This window comes from Lissotriton vulgaris, chromosome 3_1, assembly GCF_964263255.1.
Source record: "Lissotriton vulgaris chromosome 3_1, aLisVul1.2, whole genome shotgun sequence".
Lineage (NCBI taxonomy): Eukaryota > Metazoa > Chordata > Amphibia > Caudata > Salamandridae > Lissotriton > Lissotriton vulgaris.
Genome location: NC_141689.1, coordinates 828,911,488 through 828,931,083, shown reverse-complemented (window position 1 = coordinate 828,931,083; position 19,596 = coordinate 828,911,488). Strand labels below are relative to the sequence as shown.

Here is a 19,596-nt window from a genome sequence, read left to right as displayed (position 1 = left end):
ACAAACAACAATGTGATGTTAAATCACATGCATTTTATTTAATTATTCTATGAGCAGCCAAGGTACTTACCATTAAGCCACGGTACTGCATATTCCGTTCTCAGTTGACCCTGGTGGGAATGTCTCAGAATGATAGGCTCACTTCCTAAAAATGTGAAGGACGTCCCAGAATAGAGATCACCATCTGTGAAAAAGCAAAAATGAGCCACTGAGCAAAAAAGGAATAGTGGTTTAAGTGACGGCAGCGTATTGGTGTGTAGGGATCTTTCGAAACCAAGGCTGACAAATATTCATTTGCGAACAATGTCATCCTCTTATCAAGCTGCTTAAAATACCTATTAGATTTATTTCATTCATTTTTAACCAACATGTTAACACCTGATAATGTAGTCCAATGAGAAGATGGATATTTGCAAAGTTACACCCTGGAGTACTGGAAGGAGCTGCGAATCCATACAAGTGGCAGACTGTGAGCTATACAGTACTAATTACCAATACAGGGCTGCAGACATTTGAAAATCGTCATGTTTACCAAATTTGCAGGAGTTCTACCAAAAGCTGAATACTTTACTATTTTAAAGAAGACATTAATCCATTTACGTAATGAAACGTGAATGTCAAATAAAGGGGAAAATGCAGCTGCAACCGTTACATGGAAGGGTTAACTTGAAGATGATACAGACAAGTGGCACATGCAGGTACGGCTTTGTATGTAGTTTGCCAATCCACTATATCAGATGCTGCATCTGTATGTTGAGAAGGTAGTTGCAAAACCTCAACATTTCAACGCTGGTTAATGCAAGTAATCACCTTTTCTAATTTGACACTGTAGCAAGGGCCATATCAACAAGTAAAGTTGAGAATTGCTCGTACTGTCATAACAATCAAGGATCACTCCACCTTTTAAACAACGAATAAAGGTGTTTGTCCAGCAAGGCATAAGAGATGTGATTATCAAATTATGCCCAGCAACACAATTTATATACAGCAACATCACAAGTATATTCAACACAAGTATATTCAACACAAGTATATTCAACACAAGTATATTCAACACAAGTATATTCAACACAAGTATATTCAACACAAGTATATTCAAATCTGGCATGCAAATTGTTGACTAAAATGACAACTACTAACTACTATCACAGACTAAACACTAACCAAAACCTTCACAATTTCAAAGATTAAAATCAATCTGCACAAATAATGTGTAAAAAAGGAGATTTACTATAAGCTCCTAGCATAGGATAGGTCCACTGCAGTTGAGAGGCAGGGTGCCTCGTCATCACATTTTGATCAAATAATTTCTAATAGTTGGAAAGTGAAGTCTGCCAGACTATCAAGAGATCCAGACTTGTTGGATTACCCAAAAACGTTATTGTAGGCCAAAGCCATTACATCAGGGACATTGCAGTGCACAGAGTGCACTCAAAGATCTTTGACACCAGTCGGCTCTCCTCCCACCAGAATGGGTTCAGAATGCATTCAGAATGCTCATTCGTTAACTCTACCAAATTACCTATGAAAGAGGAACAATTGGTATCCCGCCCAAGAGTAGAACCAACCTCTATAGCACCACATTACTCGCCGTCACAGAATTAAACTCTCTCTGAGCCAAGAGCAGCACGGCCCTAAAATATACAGGTCTGAAAGGTCCAACAATCTGTCAACGTGTTATCCATTCTAACACTTTACTTAGATACCCATCAGCTAACCAATCCCAAAACTGAAAGCCATCTTTGGTAAGATGTGAAAACTTTGAGTGTCCCTTCCCACTGGACAACAAAACTGGGATGCACACTACTAAGTTAACAGCTAATGACCCCCAAACCACCTTTGCCGTGGGTGGTTTGATGCAAAAACAAAGATACTTTTAAATACTGGGAAATTATCTGTAAATTACAATTTCAAATGCTGAATTAACTGTTCTAGATGTTTTGTGTTTTAAATGATTCTAACACATTTTTAGTAAAAATGACTATATTGGGGCTCCCCAGTACCCTGCATTATTTTTGCCTTTTTTCACTTTCTTTTTAGTTTTACTCTGTGTGCAGCAATTCGAAGTACTTGTGTCCCGATTACGATTTGGAGCCTGCAAGACCGGCCATTCACTGTGCCACAGAGCAGCCACCCACACCACAACATGTTCTTTAATTGTAGGTGAAGGCTTTATGACTGCTCATTTTTAACAGTACAGTGAGCAGTAAACACAGATGTCTCCGCGCAGCATTGCCTGCGTGACTAACCTGAGAGCACAGCTACTCACCACAAGATTAAAGTAATCACTACCTGAAAAATAACACCATTAAAAAAAAATCAATATTTTATATGTTAAAGAGTTATTAAAAATAAGTGTTACGCTTTTCCAAGAGGTCAACATTATCCGATTTTTTTAACCTAGTACTTACAGGACCAACTGGAATCCCAAAGCTGTAAGCTTCTTGAATCAACTAAAACATTGATTTCTGCAAAATATGCAGTGAAACTAGAAGAGTTCCTATCATTTCCCCATAACATGCACAAAGGAAGAACAAAGAGCAGGGTGTAGACTGGCATAAGTTGGTTATATGCAACAAGCACTTTACTTGTTCCACTGACATTTTTAGTATATAGCCAAAAGTATGGTTTTGCTCGAATTAGTCAAAACATAACATGTTTGCTTTAAGGTAGTCTGAAACAGTTCCCATCTGAACACATTAATTGACGCAAGTATACTTTAAGCACACATCAACTATAAACAGGTTTCTCATTATAGTTATTTTTATTTGGCAGTAGTTTAATTTACTACATAGACATAACTGCATCAAAACAAGGGGCTCCGTGTGCAGTGTGCTGGCACAAATAATGTGTGGGTGAAAAGGTAAGAACATGATGATCCATTTGACCCCATTTTCATTTTCTAGTCCATCCCGCTCAAATGATGATGGATAGGAACAATTGTTACTTACCTGTAAACAGGAGGTTCTCCAGTATTGGTGTCTTTCATAGATTCACATGCTTGAATATTCCCCGTCGTCGAAGTGGGAGTCCCACGGTAAATAAAATAGCAATAATGCTAAATATATATAAATATATTAATATATATGTACACATAATATATGATAAAGAAGAGGAAACATAATAGAAACCTCAAAAAACGATTCCTACATAGGAATGCATGGTAAAGAGAAAAACTATTTGCAACACATCAGTGTCATTATGTTAGTCCAAATTACAGCCAATCAGGCGCCAGCACCCTCTAGAACTTTCTCCTCAGAAACTCAAGCCCTCAGATTTTCGTAGCACAAGTAACCAAGAGTGTATGAGGAGAAGAGAGCCTCTGAGGGGAGCAGGGTGGGTCGCATGTGAATCTATTAAAGACACCAATACTGGAGAACCACCTGTTTACAGGTAAGTAACAATTGTTCTTCTCCAGTATTAGGGGTGTCTTTCATAGATTCACATGCTTGAATAGAATAGAAAGCAGTAACCTCCGAGAACTGAGATTGCTAGGCACATATATGGAAAAAACCAAGACAGTACTAGAAATAATACAGTCATGTAACACATCATAGCAATCACAGTAAAACATCAAGGAGGAGGGAACAGAGGCTCACCTTATTGAAAAAGATGGCAAAGCATTGCCTGTCCCACTGCGGTATCCGCTTCATTGATGGCATCCAAACAGTAATGCTTGGTGAAAGTGTGCCTGCTGGACCATGTCGCTGCACGGCAAATCTGACGAAGAGGCACACCAGCAAACAAGGCAGTGGATGAAGACATCGCCCTCGTAGAATGAGCCCTCACTGAAGACTGCAATGGTTTACCAGCTTGTTGGTGGCAGAATGCAATGGCTGAGGAAAGCCACCGAGCAATTGTTGGCTTTGAAACTGGATGTCCCTTACGCAGTCGTCCATAGGCAATGAACAGCTGGTCGGACTTGCGGAAGGAGGCAGTTCTGGCAATGTAAAATTTAAGGCATCGTTTGATGTCCAAAGAATGCAAGCGCTGCTCCGCCGGAGACTTTGGGTCCAGAAAGAAAGTTTTCAGGAACACAGTCTCATTCAAAGGAAAGTCCGTAGGTACTTTAGGTAGGAAAGAGGGGTTGGTGCGGAGCGCCACTTCATTAGGCCTGAACTGAAGATAAGGCGGCTTGATAGTGAAAGCGTGAAGGTCGCTCATGCGACGAGATGAGGTCAAAGCCAAAAGTAGCGCAACCTTCCAGGTGAGGAATTTGATATCCGTTTCATGGATAGGTTCAAATGGTGACTTCATAAGTTGGGATAGTACAACATTGAGGTGCCAAGGTGGAGGAGGGCGCCGAACAGGTGGGAACTTGCGGAGGAGCCCTTTGAAGAATTGACATATGATTCTTGACGAACAGAGGGAAGAAGAGCCATCGTGTCGGAAACAAGATATTGCAGCTAAGAAAATTCTCAGGGTAGAATGAGAGAGTCCTGACTGAGCGAGGCTTAAGAAGAATGGAAGAAGTTGCTCTGGAGTGGAATGGATGGGATGGACATTGGCTGCAACACACCAATGGCAGAATCTCTTCCACTTGAGTTTATAAGTTTTGATGGTAGACTGAGCCCTAGCCTGAGCCAGGATGTCTCTGCATTCCTGAGAGAAGTTCAAATCTGCGAATTCAAGGTGCTCAGGTTCCATGCCCACAATTGCAGTGTGGACGGGTCCGGATGGCACACTAGGCCCATGTCCATTGATAGTAGGTCTGGACGAGGACGCAGAGGAATGGGCTCGCACTGGGACAACAGAAGCAGTTCCGAAAACCATGCCTGTCTGGGCCAATGAGGTGCAATCAACAGGATGTGGCAGGATTGTCTCCGCATCTTCCACATCACCCGCGGTACTAGTGGAATCGGCGGAAAAGCGTAAGCGAATAGATCGCACCAGTCTATCAAAAGGGCATTCCCGCACGACCCGGGGTGGGGATGCCAACTTGCACAAGACGGGCATTTCCGATTCTCCGGTGTTGCAAAGAGGTCTAGATCTGGATGACCCTACTGGCGAAAAACAAGATCCAGAGTCGGCTGGTGCAGTTCCCATTCGTGTGTTGAGGAAGTGGACCTGCTCAGAGAGTCCGCCAAGATGTTGGACACGCCCGGAAGGTGGACGGCTGTCAAGGTGATTTGGTGGCGGAGAGCCCATTCCCAGATCGACTGGGCCAAGTGAGACAGATGAGGAGACTTGGTTCCTCCCGGTTGTTCACGTAGTGCATACTGGTGGTATTGTCCGTTTGGATTAGCACTGACTCTCCGTGAACTACAGGTAGGAATGACTTGAGCGCTAGGAAGATCGCCATCAACTCCAGCCTGTTGATATGCCACTTGCGTTGGGGCGGAGTCCACTTGCCCTTGATGGATAGGCCCTGGAGATGAGAGCCCCACCCCTCCAGGGAGGCGTCAGTCGTCAGCATAAGATCTGGTGCATGAACGAGTAAAGACGATCCCATTTCCAGGTTTGTAGGTTGTGCCCACCAAAGCAAGCTCTTTATGCGGGTTGTGACTCCAACAAGGTCGTTGAAGGACCCGGAGACCTGACGTCACTGTAAGTCCAGTTCTTCCTGAATGGGACGGGCGCGCAACCCGCAATTTGGGATCAGTGCGATACAAGATTAAGCCATTCCCAAGAATGATTTTAACGTTCGAACAGAAAGGGACTGTTTTCTTCGAATGAGGGAGACCAGACGAAGGATTTTCTGACGTTGCTCGTTCGAGACGAACGCTTTTGAGAGCTTCGTGTCTAGGATCGCTCCCAAGAAGGATCTGGTTTGCAGAGGCGCGAACTGAGTTTGACGTTGATGGTCAACCCCAGAGACTGAAACATCTGCTGGCAAAGGCGAGTGTCCTGACATAGCTGATGGTGGGATTGAGACTTGAGAAGGCAATCGTCCAAATATGGAAAGATTTGAATGCCTTGTAGACGCAGGTGAGCCACCACAGGGGCCAGTACCTTCGTGAACACACGAGGAGCTGATCGCAGCCCGAAGGGCAGAACTTTGAACTGAAAATGCATTGGTCCCACCTTGAAACGCAAGTACTGGCGATGTTGGTGAATAATTGGGACATGAAAGTATGCGTCTTGAAGGTCTATGGTGGTCATGAAATCCTCGCTGGATAGAACGACGCAGGATTTCCAGTAACGTCAGCATGCGGAACGATTGGGACTTTAGGAACTGGTTGAGAGCCCTCAAATCCAGAATGGGTCGCCAATCGCCGGTCTTCTTGAGTAGGAGGAAGAATCGAGAGTAAAACCCCTCTCCTCTTAGATGTTTCGGGACCACTTCGACTGCACCTTTTAACACAAAAAGACGGACCTGATGGTAAAGCTCCTCGAGATGTGGAGGAGGCGGGCCACGAGGTGGAGTGCAAGGAGGAATCTCTACAAACTTTAGGGCATGACCCTGTCGTAAAATGTCCAAAACCCAGCGGTCCGAGGTGATCGAGGACCATTGAGAATAAAACAGAGAGATTCGACCTCCAACACTTTGAGGGTGAGAAAAGTCATTGGGGCTCAGAGTTGGATCCACGGTAAGAGGACTTCCCTCCGTAAGGCCTGGAGGGCTGATGACGAGATTGTTGACTCGGCGTGTAACGTCGGCCGCTCTGATTGTATGAGCGGTATTGCTGCCCACCTCGAACGTTGGATGAAGTCCCGCTACCGCGAAAGGACTGCTTCCGGAATTGTAACGTGCCCAAAGACTTTGCCGTATCAGTGTCTTTCTTAATCGATTGCAGGGCGTCATCGATATGGGATCCGAATATCGATTCCCCATCATAGGGCATATCCAGTATTCTGGATTGGACATCCTGCCGGAAGGATGTGGATTTTAGCCAACCTTGTCGTCGGAGTGCAGCCGCAATTGCAAGCAGACGGAAACCTGTGTTAGCAATATGGACTGCGCAGTCGATCATTTCTTCTGACGTTCTCTGACCATCGCGAAGAATCTGTCGAGCGTCAGCCTTGGAAGCATCAGGTATGAGTTCCATCAAATCTGAAATGTCTGACCACATTTGTCTGTCATAACGTCCCAAGATGGCCTAGGCATTGGCTGCCCAGACAGATGTGGAAGCCATCGTTGAAAACTTGCGGCCAATAGCATCCAGGCGTCGACCCTCTATCTGGATGGGCTGTGATTGGAGCCGCTGGGTTCCGGGCTCGACGCTGTGCGGCCTGAGTCACAACCGAGTCCGGCTTGGGGTGAGAAAGCAGGCAAGCCGGAGAGCCAGTTGGGGCCTTGTATTTTTTCTCAAGGCGTGGTATCTGAGCAGGTAAGGAGTTTGGAGCAGCCATGAGTTTAATTCCTTCCTTCCACACAAAATCGATGATAGGAATTGTGTGGGTCTGCTTATAAGGTTTATCTTTAAAATCATAAAGGAAACAGTCCTCCTCACGTTGTGATCTTGTTAATTTGAAACGCAGAGCTGCTTTATCCATTAAAAGATGGAAACCGGCGATATCTACCGGAGGTGAATCTCTAGAGTTCCCTGGCTGAGGCGAGGGCGTCTGTGCCCGATAATCGTCCCATTCCGCCATATCCTGGTCGCCTGTGTCATTATCCGAATTGTCTGGGACCTCTCCGTCCTCACGCTCTGGGACCGCCTCATCTGCATCCTGCGGATAAACCGTTGTCTGGATTCTAATAGACGTCTGAACCTGAGACGAAGTTGTAGGTGGTAACACAGGCGGCAGAGATGGTGGAGGCAGTGCTACGGGAGCCGGAGATTGTGCCGGTGTACTCTGTGGCGTTGCAGGAAAACGGCGGTTGTAATCATCCAGCATATGCTGGAGATTCGAGATGAGGGTTAAAGGAATGGTAGCCATAGGGACTTGGACCAGCTGTTCCTCAGATTGAGACTGTTGATCACCGTCAACTTCGTCAGAATCCGAGTCCTGACATTTAATTAAGTCAGAGGGACTTTGTGCCGCTCCAAACGTGTCCCCTTCTTGTTCTGAGTCAGTATCATGCTCAGAGGTAGTGGCAAACATTGGAGAAGGTGGCTGCAGCCCTGGATCAGATATCTGGTGGCATGGAGCCTTATTGAGACGATGAGAAGATTCTGAAGTCTTCAAAGGCAAAAACGGCAGCGAGGCAAAGGAAAGTGTTGCCACCGTTGACGGTGCCGTCGTCGTTAATGTCGACGATACTGACTTGGTCGTCAAAGATAGTTTTGGAGAAGTCATCGTCGACGGTATAGCCGTCGACGGAGTCGTCGTCAGGGTCACCGTCGATGGGCGATCAGCTGGAGACGAGGTAGTCGACGAAGCAACCGTCGACAGAACGATGGTCGACGCCGGTAGAACCTCTGTAGACGGAGTCTTCGTCGACGAGGCTTTGGTCGATGATGTCTTCGTCAACGAGTCCTTGGTCGACGGTATCTTCGTCGACGAGATCTTGGTCGACGGAGTCACCGACTATGATTTCTTCGAGACTTTCGTTGACGAGGATTCTTTCCTCTTCGTCGACGAGATGGGAATCGTCGACGGAACTAGCTTAGAAGGCAATGAAACTCTCGTCGACGTGGATGCTGTCGAGGAGACCATCGTCGACGAGGAAAAAGCTGATGTTGTAGTCAGGATAGTCGTCGAGGATGCAGCAAATGCCGTTCGTCGTCGGAGCGCTCGTCGACGCTCCCGTCGACGGCAAAACTTTAAGAGGCGTGGAAATACCTCGAGAGGCAGCAGAAGACGCCTGAGAGCCAGGTCTCGTGGGCGTAAAGGTGGTAGGGGCGGCTGAAGACGCCCCAGGAGCCAGAGGCATGGCCAACTTCATCTTCTTTAGGAAAGGAGATGGAACATCATGTAAACTACCACACTTGGATGCTGCTAAAGAAAATCCAGAATGAAAACTTTCTGCGTCTGACAGGACTGAATCCTTGTCCTTTAGACGTTGAAGCCAAAGGAGAAGGCGGCCTTCTCTGTCCTTCAGAGTCTTAGTAGAAAAAGTTCTACAGAACTTGCAACTGCCAGCCTCATGATCAGGGTATAAACAGTATATACACTTCCGCGCAGCTTCCCACAAGAAGATCAAGGTCTAAATAAAGACTTCTTACTTGACATGTTAAGAAAAACACTGGAACTAGAAGAGTAGAGGTGAAAACTGAGCAGAGCTCAGGGAGACTCCCTTCACACGACGTGCGGTAGAAAATCTGAGGGCTTGAGCTTCTGAGGAGAAGGTTCTAGAGGGTGCTGGCGCCTGATTGGCTGTAATTTGGACTAACATAATGACACTGATGTGTTGCAAATCGTTTTTCTCTTTACCATGCATTCCTATGTAGGAATCGTTTTTTGAGGTTTCCATTATGTTTTCCTCTTCTTTATCATATATTATGTGTACATATATATTTATATATATTTAGCATTATTGCTATTTTATTTACTGTGGGACTCCCACTTCGACGACGGGTAATATTCAAGCATGTGAATCTATGAAAGACACCCCTAATACTGGAGAAATGTAATGAGGCTAATATTTTATCTAGCCCCCTTAGGGTGGTACCGACTAACTGTGGTGACCTTTTGACCACATATGTTCAGTGTGTCATTAAACGTGGTCTTTCTCAGGGTAATGTATGGAGAAACCCTAGTCCCATGAGTGTATTCAAGGTAGATAATAGGCTCAAAAGGTCGCCAAAGCTTCCTCCAAAAATGCTTCAAATAGCTGCTAATATTGAGATGGCTGTAATGCGTTGGAGTCTGAATGTAATCCAGTAACAAATTGCAGCCACAACGTGTCTCTCATGCTGCACACATCTGCTTTTTCATTTTTAGAACAGCCTTTGTGTTCATATACATACAATGTTCAATCAAATCCAATAATTATTTTGCCATGGCAGTGATTTATTGAAAATCAAACAAGAGATCCACCCTACTCAAGGAAGGCAACCTAACTCTGCACTACTCACCACTATTCAACAAGATGTCCTATGTAAATGATAAGAGAACAAGCAATCTCTCAGAAACACTTGTGCACCTATTTATCAATCAGCTTGTTCACGAGGCACTAAAAAACGGTGAGGTAGGATTAGCCCTGGTCAATGGAAAATATACCATTCTTAGTGTCTCTCTAAGCTCGTCTCCACTTGGGTTCCCAGAATATAGCAAATTCACATATTTGTGAACCTAACAGCCCTCACCTAGTTTCATGTCACATTCAATTCACTGCAAAAAGGAAATGTTCAATGTGATCATGCCTCTTCCATGGTGACATTGCAAGTTGTCCACTTAAGCAGGCAATTAATTGATGTACTTGGGAGAGAAAAATCAGAAGAAGACTTCATACCAGGAAAAATGTGCACCAGTGGATATCACAGCCTTCAGATGTGCTAATAAAAACTGCTTTATGAACCATAATAATATTTTTTTAGATTATTTATAAGGGTTTGTCAGCACAAGTTAAATATGTCATTCAGGGAATAAACCATCATAACCAGTGGGGAGCACGGGCACTTTAATCCTGTTTAGCAAGGGGAAAATACACAAGTCCAGCAAAAATAGAGTCCAAAAAATAAGAGGCATAAGAACTGACCATAAAAAAACAGATTTCCTACAGATGGCAGCAGCCTTAAAGTTAGAGGTACGAGCTCCATAGTTTAGCTGCTGCTACTGAAAGGATTGACTTCTTAGCCATTGACTTTTAAATCTGCTAACAGAGTTCAGCAAGAGGACCTCAACGTACTAGAGGGGATATATCATTTCAAATGACTGCGGATAAAACCTGGGAACTGAGATGAAATGTTTTCAGAACAATGCAGAATAGTTTAAACTACATATGCCTTCTTATTGGAAGCCAGCGTCGTTTTTGAAGTAGAGGTTTGAGATGGGCACTACGGGGACAACCAAAACAAAATCAGCCAAGCTGCTGTATCCTGGACAATGTGAAGGTTTTACAAAAGGCATGCGGATAACCTCAAATACAATGAAGTTGCAGGATAAATTTAGAGATCCTATCAGGGATCGAGCTGCTGTTTATTTGCAGTCTATTGATAAATGAAAAACCATATGTAGAATTTTCAAAAGATATGAGCAGGAGAATACTGATGCAAATTGGGTTGATACAGGCAGTTGAGAATCAATCACTCAATCATGACTCCTGACTGTTGCTGAGTGGGTGGGAGTTTTTTCTCATTTCTGATGCCCAGTAATCATTAGCCATAAATCGCTGCGACCTTTCATAACCAAAACCTTTGCCACATTAGTGCCAACTTTCAATTTGTTTCTACCCTTCCAATTACAAAAATAATCGGATAGTCTGTTGAACTCCAGTTGAGAGGGAAGAATGTTTTCAAGATGCACTACAGCGCTTTATTAGTGTACATATAAGCTTTTATCCTTCTCTTTTCCAACAGCTAGAGGAAATGCATAAATGTTTAATAAATCAGTTGAAAGGGTAGCAAAACAAGTGGCAGGAAGCTGCTGTCTCATAAATGGGTCTGACTTTCCAGTCTGGGACTGGTTTGCCAAAAGTGAACAGAACCACTTTAACTCTGCGCCCTTGATACCTGCTGTGTCAAGACAATCTATTGGAATAGTTTGATCAACTGTATCAAAGGCCGCTAACCAGTCCAACAAAATTAGGGCAGAGATCTTTCTGGAGTAAAGCAGAAGCAGATGTAACACGTAGGTGACTGCTAAAAGCAATGACCTGCCATTTGCAAGGCCACCCACACTAAGCCAAGATCTAATTCCATTAAAGAAATTGGATAGTCTTGCTCAGCAATGAGTTCTCCTGTGAAGCAAAAATCATTGCTTTGGTTTAACTAAAGAGTGCTCCCGCTTTCCTCATCCAACCTCTGGATCGAACAAACAAGATCCCCAGTCTTATTTAATTTTGAGTACTGTAACACGATTTACTCAAGGAATGGATCCAAAACCACACAGAACCCAGAATCTGGAAGCCAGGGTGTGCCATAGTCTGAAAAAGCATAACCATGATTTGGCTTCCTTACAAAGATGTGAGCTCACAGTGCTCTAGATTTATCTCACTGTACTGTACCCCATGTACGTTTTCTGAAAAAGCATCGAAATTTACCTGCAAAATCTGGCTTTTGAGTAAAAACTCCAGAGAAACCAGAGCTCTAATCATGCAGAAGGAACGTGCCACAACAACCCAGGAGACAGGAGGGAATCCAGGCCATAGAATAAGCTTGGCTCATTCTTCAAATGCCAACCACAGTAGAGCAAAACCAAGGAAGACCTGGAAACCAGCAACTTTTGGAATACGTTTTGCTCTTAACAGCCCGAACAGAGACACGTTCCAATGCCTAAGGGATCGGTCTCCAGCACAGACCATGCTTGAAACCAAACAATTCTCCAACTATGAAAAAAAAAATCAACTCTACATCCTTTAATACCTGAACTAAAGATTGCATGGATAAGATAAACAATAGCTGTGTTGATGAAAATCGCCAAGAGGGCGTGCAATCACGCAAGTACCCACACCACTGTGCACCTAGCACTCTGAAGTTGCTATTAGGTAATATGAATAGGTGACATACAAAGCCCAGGAATAAATATCAATTGTTAGTCATGTGTACACATTTTCAGTAGAGGTGGGCGAGCCAACAAATTAACTGAATCAGAACCAAGCCAAGAGTCTAGTTCGGCTGTTCGAGCCAGTGGACGAGCTGAGCCCTGAAAACAAACCACGTAAATTATGATCAAGTCTCTTCAACTTCAAAAAAGTGCATTTCTTTAACACGTGGAATCTTTGACAATAATAGGGCACATTATAGCACTACACTGAGAAGTGCTTACTGAAAGTGAGTTTTGTACAACTGATAGTCTGAACTCACAAATTCAAAAGAGCTTTCAAACGCAATAATGAAGAAAAATGTTTTGGTGAAATAAAATATTTGCCTAAGATCACACAATGTAAGCAGGGAAGCTGCGATTTATCCAGGTTTTCTCGTTTCATTCTGTACAAATCAGCCAGTAAATGGATATCTATTTGTCTTTCCTTATGTTAAAGCTTTGTTTTTACAATTTAGTGCTTCTTTTGCACTTTAAAAAAAAAACAGGAAAATTCGACATGAAAGTATTGGAGCGCTTAACATGAGCACCAGTTACATTACACAAGATCACATGTATTGTTTATTGCCAGGGGGAGATTAAATGTGTTGCCCAAAATCACATGATGTTGAGCCGATGCCGGGACTCGAACCTGGTTCTCAAGCTCCGTAGTCGGTAGCTTTGGCTGTCACACCAATTATGGTAGAGGGAGCCCGGCAGAAGCCACAAAGGCTCGGCTCGTTACGGCCTCACCCTTCCAACAGAACCTCGAGCTGAGACTGAGCCAGGTTTCAGGCTCGAGCTTTCAGTGGCTCGCCCACCTCTATCTAGTTTTCAATTAAAAGAGCAACAGTAACGGTGCATCTTTTTAACATGATGACGCAAATTATTTTTACTAGCAGTATCAATGTGTTTGCTATTAGTTTAAACCTGTATGAGTGAAAAATTCACTTTTTTTCTTATTTCCTGTGATTATGATCTTGTCTTTCAGATACAAAAAGCGGATAAAAAATGAACCTCGATTTTTCATAGTGAAAGAATTCGGGCTAGGTAGTGTAGTCTTAGCTTTTTTGCATCTCCACTTTTACAAACGTACATTTTCCTGTAATAGTCAGACAGTGACAAGTCATGAGGTTTCAACAAGAAGATTACTCATTAACAGCAAGACTTCATCTCAAGGGACTTGGTGACTATGAGCAAAAAAATTCCATTGATGCATTAATGGTGTATGACACATACTACCCAAGTTTAACTAAAAAAGACACTTACTACAAACTTATACCCACAACGCATGCGGGTCCCCAATACTACTTCTAGAAAAAGCTAATTGCACATAGAGAACATACTAAAATCTCTTTGCAAAAATGATATTCTCAAATCTTGTTACAAATACTTTTCTGGCACTTGCACGTGTTTGGTGTCTAAACCCAGACTGTTTTCTGGAGCCCACAGAAAAGCAAGGTGGTGTCTCGTCTGACATTAAAAGTATGCCAGGAGAATGAGTGACCAGCAGTGCTACGCCACAGATGCGTTGCTGACACAGCACCCTCACATTCATATATTTTCAGGTCTAATTTAAGGCCGACTGATTTTAGTTGCATGCAGCATGTATGTCCCCAAGCCCCCTGTAGGAGTGGGGTAGTAAGGAGCTGGCAGTGGTAGGAAATGCCTTAAATGATCATTTTAAAGGTACTTTTGACAATCGATTAAGGACTAAGACTGAAATTCTAAAATTGCTAAATAAGAATCTGTGCTGGACAAGCAATCGCTTCCCCCCCCCTTACTCATGGTGATTAAACATCGATACAAACAGTATACCATTTGAAAATAATATTTTTTTATGCCATACTTGGTTTTTAGGTCTCGGCTAGAAACGGGCGAATCGCGTTCTCACCAGAGAACTATAGCTGTCGGCTCAGCCGACAACGAGAGGGACGTGGAGACAAGAGCCAGCCACGCGCAGCACTTTTCCATAGGATAACGTTGCACGTGTGAACTTCTGCCGTTTTCAGCAATGCTGAAAGAATCGGATTGCGTCACGCGCCTCGGGAAGAGGTCACGTGACTGGGTTCGGAATGCAGGAGAGTCTGCAGCAGTGTTATTTATGGCTTCTGACGTGCAATGTGCAGATAACGTTCCTGCCCCCAATAGTTATGAGTCCTGCTTGTCGCGCAGGGAAGGGAGATGCACGCTGTTAATATATTTTGTGGAGGAAGGTTCTCCGATCTCCTGGTTTCTTTTTGTACCCATTTACTGTAAAATGTAAACTTCGTTGAAATGAGCCTTCCGCTACTGGTGTTTCTAAGCATCGCATCCACGTCTTTTGCTTCCCCTCAGTGTCCAAGCTTTATGTGAGGGTGCAGAATTAACGAATTTCTGCTGGTTCTGTGGGTTTGCTGGTATTAAAAGGTGACACGTCAGCTTTATGCAAGGGTGCCGATTCCGCTGGGTCTGTGTGTTTGCAGGTATGAAAAGGTGACACGCGTTAGCTTTATGTGAGGGTGCCCAATTATCGAATTTCCGCAGGTTCTGTGTTTGCAGGTATGAAACAGTGGTACACTTTTTCAGAAGCGAGCACCAGTCCAGATATGCGATGGCATATCCGCTTCCTCATCCAGTGCGGCCCTCAAGGCCGCAAGTTATCAGCACTGTGGAAATTTTCACTGCTGTGATACAGACACCAGGGGAAGGCTCGCGCTAAGTTGGCATGATAAAATAAATGTAGGTGGAGGAAGGGGAGAAACACAATTGTGCTTCTCTGATGATGCACTCTACTGCGGTGAAGACTGCCAGAGAGTGCTGGCAGCGGCGAGAGAGCACGGAATGCAGAGCAAGCGCCGGCGTCTGTGCAGCGGAGGCTGGATCCCCTCGCTCTACCCGTCATAGGCTTCCACACCAGCCCTCACTGGGGATTACACAGTGCTGGCTCAGCCCTCCTGTGACTCGGTCGCTCGTTTGCAGCTGAAACGATGTTTCACCGCCTTTATTTCAATGAACGTGACATACCGACGAAGAACTGCATTTTTTACGTCAGGTAGATGATGATGTATAGCTATAAAATAAACATTTAGTAATTTAAAGGACTGGTGTACGTGCCTTTCTGTGACAATTTTTAAATCCTACTAAAGGCTACATTTATGGTGCACCTCTTAAAAAACACTATATATTTTACGGTTTTCCAGAAGCCTTTAGTGTTTCAGCAGCGGGATAAACAGCCGGAGCCCGTGTGCCCGGAGCGGGGAGTGCACCGGCCCTTCTGTGCTGGGAACAACAGTGCATGAACCTCGGGAAAAGGGACAGGGCTTCCTGCTTCTCACCAGCAGTGTGCGTTTTTGGGGTGCCCAGTACGTCATTAGGCAGTGCCGCGGGCCTGTCATTGTATTCTTTAAGTTTAGCTTTTTATTACGTGTTGTAACCATATAAATAGATGTAAACAATGAGAACTCGTAACTTTGAATCTGTGTTTAAAAACATTTCTAGGACTCTGTTACAGGATCTCACGATTTTCTATTAATAAGTCTGAAATTGAAAGCAGCCAGGTTTGGGATAATAAAATAAACGTAAAAAAATACAAGCTGAGAAACAATACAGGCAAGATGGGAAAAGGCGGTGGGCCCGTTTCTTTTTTAAAGATATATAAGAGGTTAATTTGTGATGGGTCCTGCATACACCGGACCCAGAGAACAATGCAAAGCTTCACCTGGATGCTATTAACGCGAGTGCCTAATTTGTGCGGGGTGCTCCAGGTGGTGGGCAGTGCCACTCAGTTTTCAACGTCAAACGTTGACCTCGCGCAAGAGCGAAAACAAGCATTGGAAATGCAATAGGTCTCGCAGCATTAGAGTTAGTGCTTTTAGAATTGTTTATGGTTTTTTTTGTAAATCTTTAGCATTTTTGTTTCCTGTAGCCAATGCTAAAGAATTTAAAAAAAAAAAGCCATAAACATTTCTAAAAGCTCTAACGTCGACGACGTTTCGATCCTCGTCAATTGGGATCGTCTACAGGACAAGATTGTGTTGTTTAGAGGGTGCTGTGGGAGGGAAAGAAGGTCAGGGAGGGAGGGTAGGAGGTGCGTGCAAGACTATAGAGCGGCTCCTAGGTGGGCCGTCTAAGAGACTGCTGCGCATAAGAGCAGGGGGCATGAACACTACCAGGGTGGTGAAGTAAGAGCCTGGACATAAGGTTGTGTGTCAATTCTGGGGCATCTGGGTGAGTAGGCAATTGGTAGGGGAGCAAGGGCGGCCAGGTGGGGGGGAAGGGCTGAAACACAGAGTGGCGAAGAAGCTCACGGTGGCTGTGCAGTAAGCGGGAAGAACAGAATGAAGAGAGTAGCCTCAACGTCTGCAATCACGTCATGGTAATGGGCTAGGAAGCCGGCAGGTAGGTGAGTCTAGAAGAACATACCGAGGCGGAATAGCGAGAGGCAAAGGACCCGAACTCGCGATGTGCAATTAAGTCAGACTAAGGGTGACAACGAACAGTTTCAAGGTGGGGGCCAGGAATGGGAAGTACAAAAGCCGTGGGTTAGTAAGGTCAAAGTGCAGGAGGAGGGATGTCGAAATCCTGGGGCTGATTCACTCGCGTAAGGCATAGTATCAGTGTGGCGGCATCTGGAAGTAAGCGCTCAAACCATGGCCAAGTTGTCGGACCGGGTGGGGTGACATACCGGAGCAGTGCGAAAGAGAAGTGGCCAGATGAAGCGCTTAGGCGGCAGAGTTACCTGGAAAAACAATGTAGATCGGAAGATCAGTAATTAAGGTGCTTCCAGTCGGATGGGCAACATCTGTAGTGGGGGAATAAAGGAGTGGAATGAGGGACGAGGGAACATTGGTGAAGCCGGGCGGGTGGGCTGGGGGAGCGTGTAAATACCTGAATAAAGCGAGAGGCACAGCGCGGGCGATCGGTGCCACATCCGTGGACGTCAGGTGCTTCGCAGTCCGGCGTTCCACGCGTTGTGGTAGAATACCTGGCAGAGGAAAGGGAGGGGAAAGGCTAAGGATAAGGACTGGTGGAGGACGGTCGAGGAGAGGGGGGGTAAAAGAACACGGCGGGCTGTGTACCTGAGTCAGTAGAGGAGCTCTCATGGAGTCAATCCAGGGGCCGTTGTTGCTTCGGCAGGGTTACTGTGGAGCCGGTCGACAAAGTTGAATACCAGGAAGTGGTGTGTCACGAGGGGTGTGATGTGGTAGCAAGGGGCCAATCTGGATGTGGTGAAGGGGCGGGGCCGGGGAGGGGAGTGGAAAAAGGGGAGCCTGGCTCTGTATAACAAGCAAATATTTTATTCAAACTGCTGAAGTAAAAAAAACTCTAGCAACTGAATAATATTTATGGAAACAACAAACCTTTGCAAGTCGATGGTTTTCATAAAGTTGTTTTTAAGGAGGGAAGAGAGGGGAGGGGGGAGGAGAAATGCGAGACGGCGGGAAGGGGGCAGACATGGCGGGGAGGGGGCGGAGCGGGGGAGAGGGTGTGTGTGTTAGGAGGGCATTGCGAAATGCGAGACGGCGGGAAGGGGGCAGACATGGCGGGGAGGGGGCGGAGCGGGGGAGAGGGTGTGTGTGTTGTTAGGAGGGCATTGCGAAATGTGAGACGGCGGGAAGGGGAGGGGGCGGAGCGGGTAAACAAAGACGGACGTGCACGCGCTTTTAAGGTCAATGCGCATGCGCATAAGCTCAATGCGCATGCGCATTGACCTTAAAAGTCACGGGCACTGCAAGGAATCGCCACGATTCCTTGCAGTGTGGATAAAGAGTGGATAAGTCGCAATACTCTCGCTTGCTCGATGCGCATGCGCATCGACAGGCGAGACCTAAAAACAGATAAGGAGAGAGTGAAGAAAGAAGACAAAGGTAGAACAAGGGAGACAAAGAGAGAAAGCAGGGATGATCGAGTTTGAAGGACAGACAATGAGAGAGAAGCGAAGGATGGTGGAAAAAGGGGCATGGGGTGGAATCAAAACTAGAAGTTGTGTTGTTCCACAACCAGGGCATTGGACAGCACCAGCCTCGATTCCAACGAAAAACATGGGCCACTCAGGCAGGGATGGGTGACCTGGTACTGGAGGCTGATAGGAATGGATGAACAGGTTCTGGAGGCAGACAGGAATTGATGACAGGTACTGAAGGGAGGCAGGAATGGATGACCAGTACTAAAGGCAGGAATGGATGACCGGTACTGAAGGCAGGCAATATGGATGACCAGTACTTGAGGCAACGATTCAGGAAAGGGGGTGGTGATGAACAGAGTGTCTGAATTAAGCAGACCACTCTTACCCAGTCCAAAGATCAGGGCTTGATCCATCACCGTTATTTATCTCACTGCACCATCCCAGCTCAGAACCTGGCTATATGCAAATCAGTCTGTCCCTGGCCCAGTGCATCATGGCAACAGGGCAGACTAAACTACCAAGCCAATTCTTCACCAGAAAGGAGACAAGCTACCGGGGACCGGTTTCTGGCATTTCAGCCGTCTTCGGCCCGGCTTGCTTGAATCCTGATGGTGCAGTGAGAAAGGGACTCATGTCGGAGTATACCCTGCCACACCTATAGTGGCCAAAAACGATTCAGGAAAGGGGGTGGTGATGAACAGAGTGTCTGAATTAAGCAGACCACTCTTACCCAGTCATAAGATCAATGCCAGAAACCAGTCCCCGGTAGCTTGTTTCCTTCCCAGTATAAGAATTGGCTTGGTAGTTTGGTCTGCCCTGTTCCCATGATGCACTGGGCCAGGGTCAGACTAATTTGCATATAGCCAAGTTCTGAGCAGGGATGGTGCAGTGAGCTGAAAAACGGTGATGGATCAAGCCCTGATCTTTGGACTGGGTAAGAGTGGTCTGCTTAATTCAGACACTCTGTTCATTACCACCCCCTTTTCTGAATCAGTAATTGAGGCAGGGATGGATGGCCAGATACTGGACGCAGGTACGGATTAATTACCGGGTACTGGAGGCAGGTAGGGATTGATGACCAGGTACTGGAGGCAGGTAGCGATGTCCAGCATGTATAGGTTGGCAGGAATGATCTGCTACCTGAGGCTCTCAGGCCTTGACATACTGGCCAGGAGGCAGGCAGGCTTGGCCAGCATGCG

The 19,596-nt window shown here is 45.4% G+C and overlaps 1 protein-coding gene across 6 annotated transcripts in view; it reads right to left on the bottom strand.

Moving 5' to 3' along the window:
• SEMA4D (semaphorin 4D) overlaps window positions 1-19,596 on the bottom strand; it is a 1,027,601-nt gene that overhangs the window by 426,547 nt on the left and 581,458 nt on the right. For all 6 annotated transcript variants that reach the window (XM_086961137.1, XM_086961138.1, XM_086961132.1 and 3 more), the window contains exon 9: window positions 71-184. In XM_086961137.1, coding sequence (XP_086817263.1) covers window positions 71-184 — 114 coding nt within the window. The remainder of the gene's footprint in view (window positions 1-70; window positions 185-19,596) is intronic.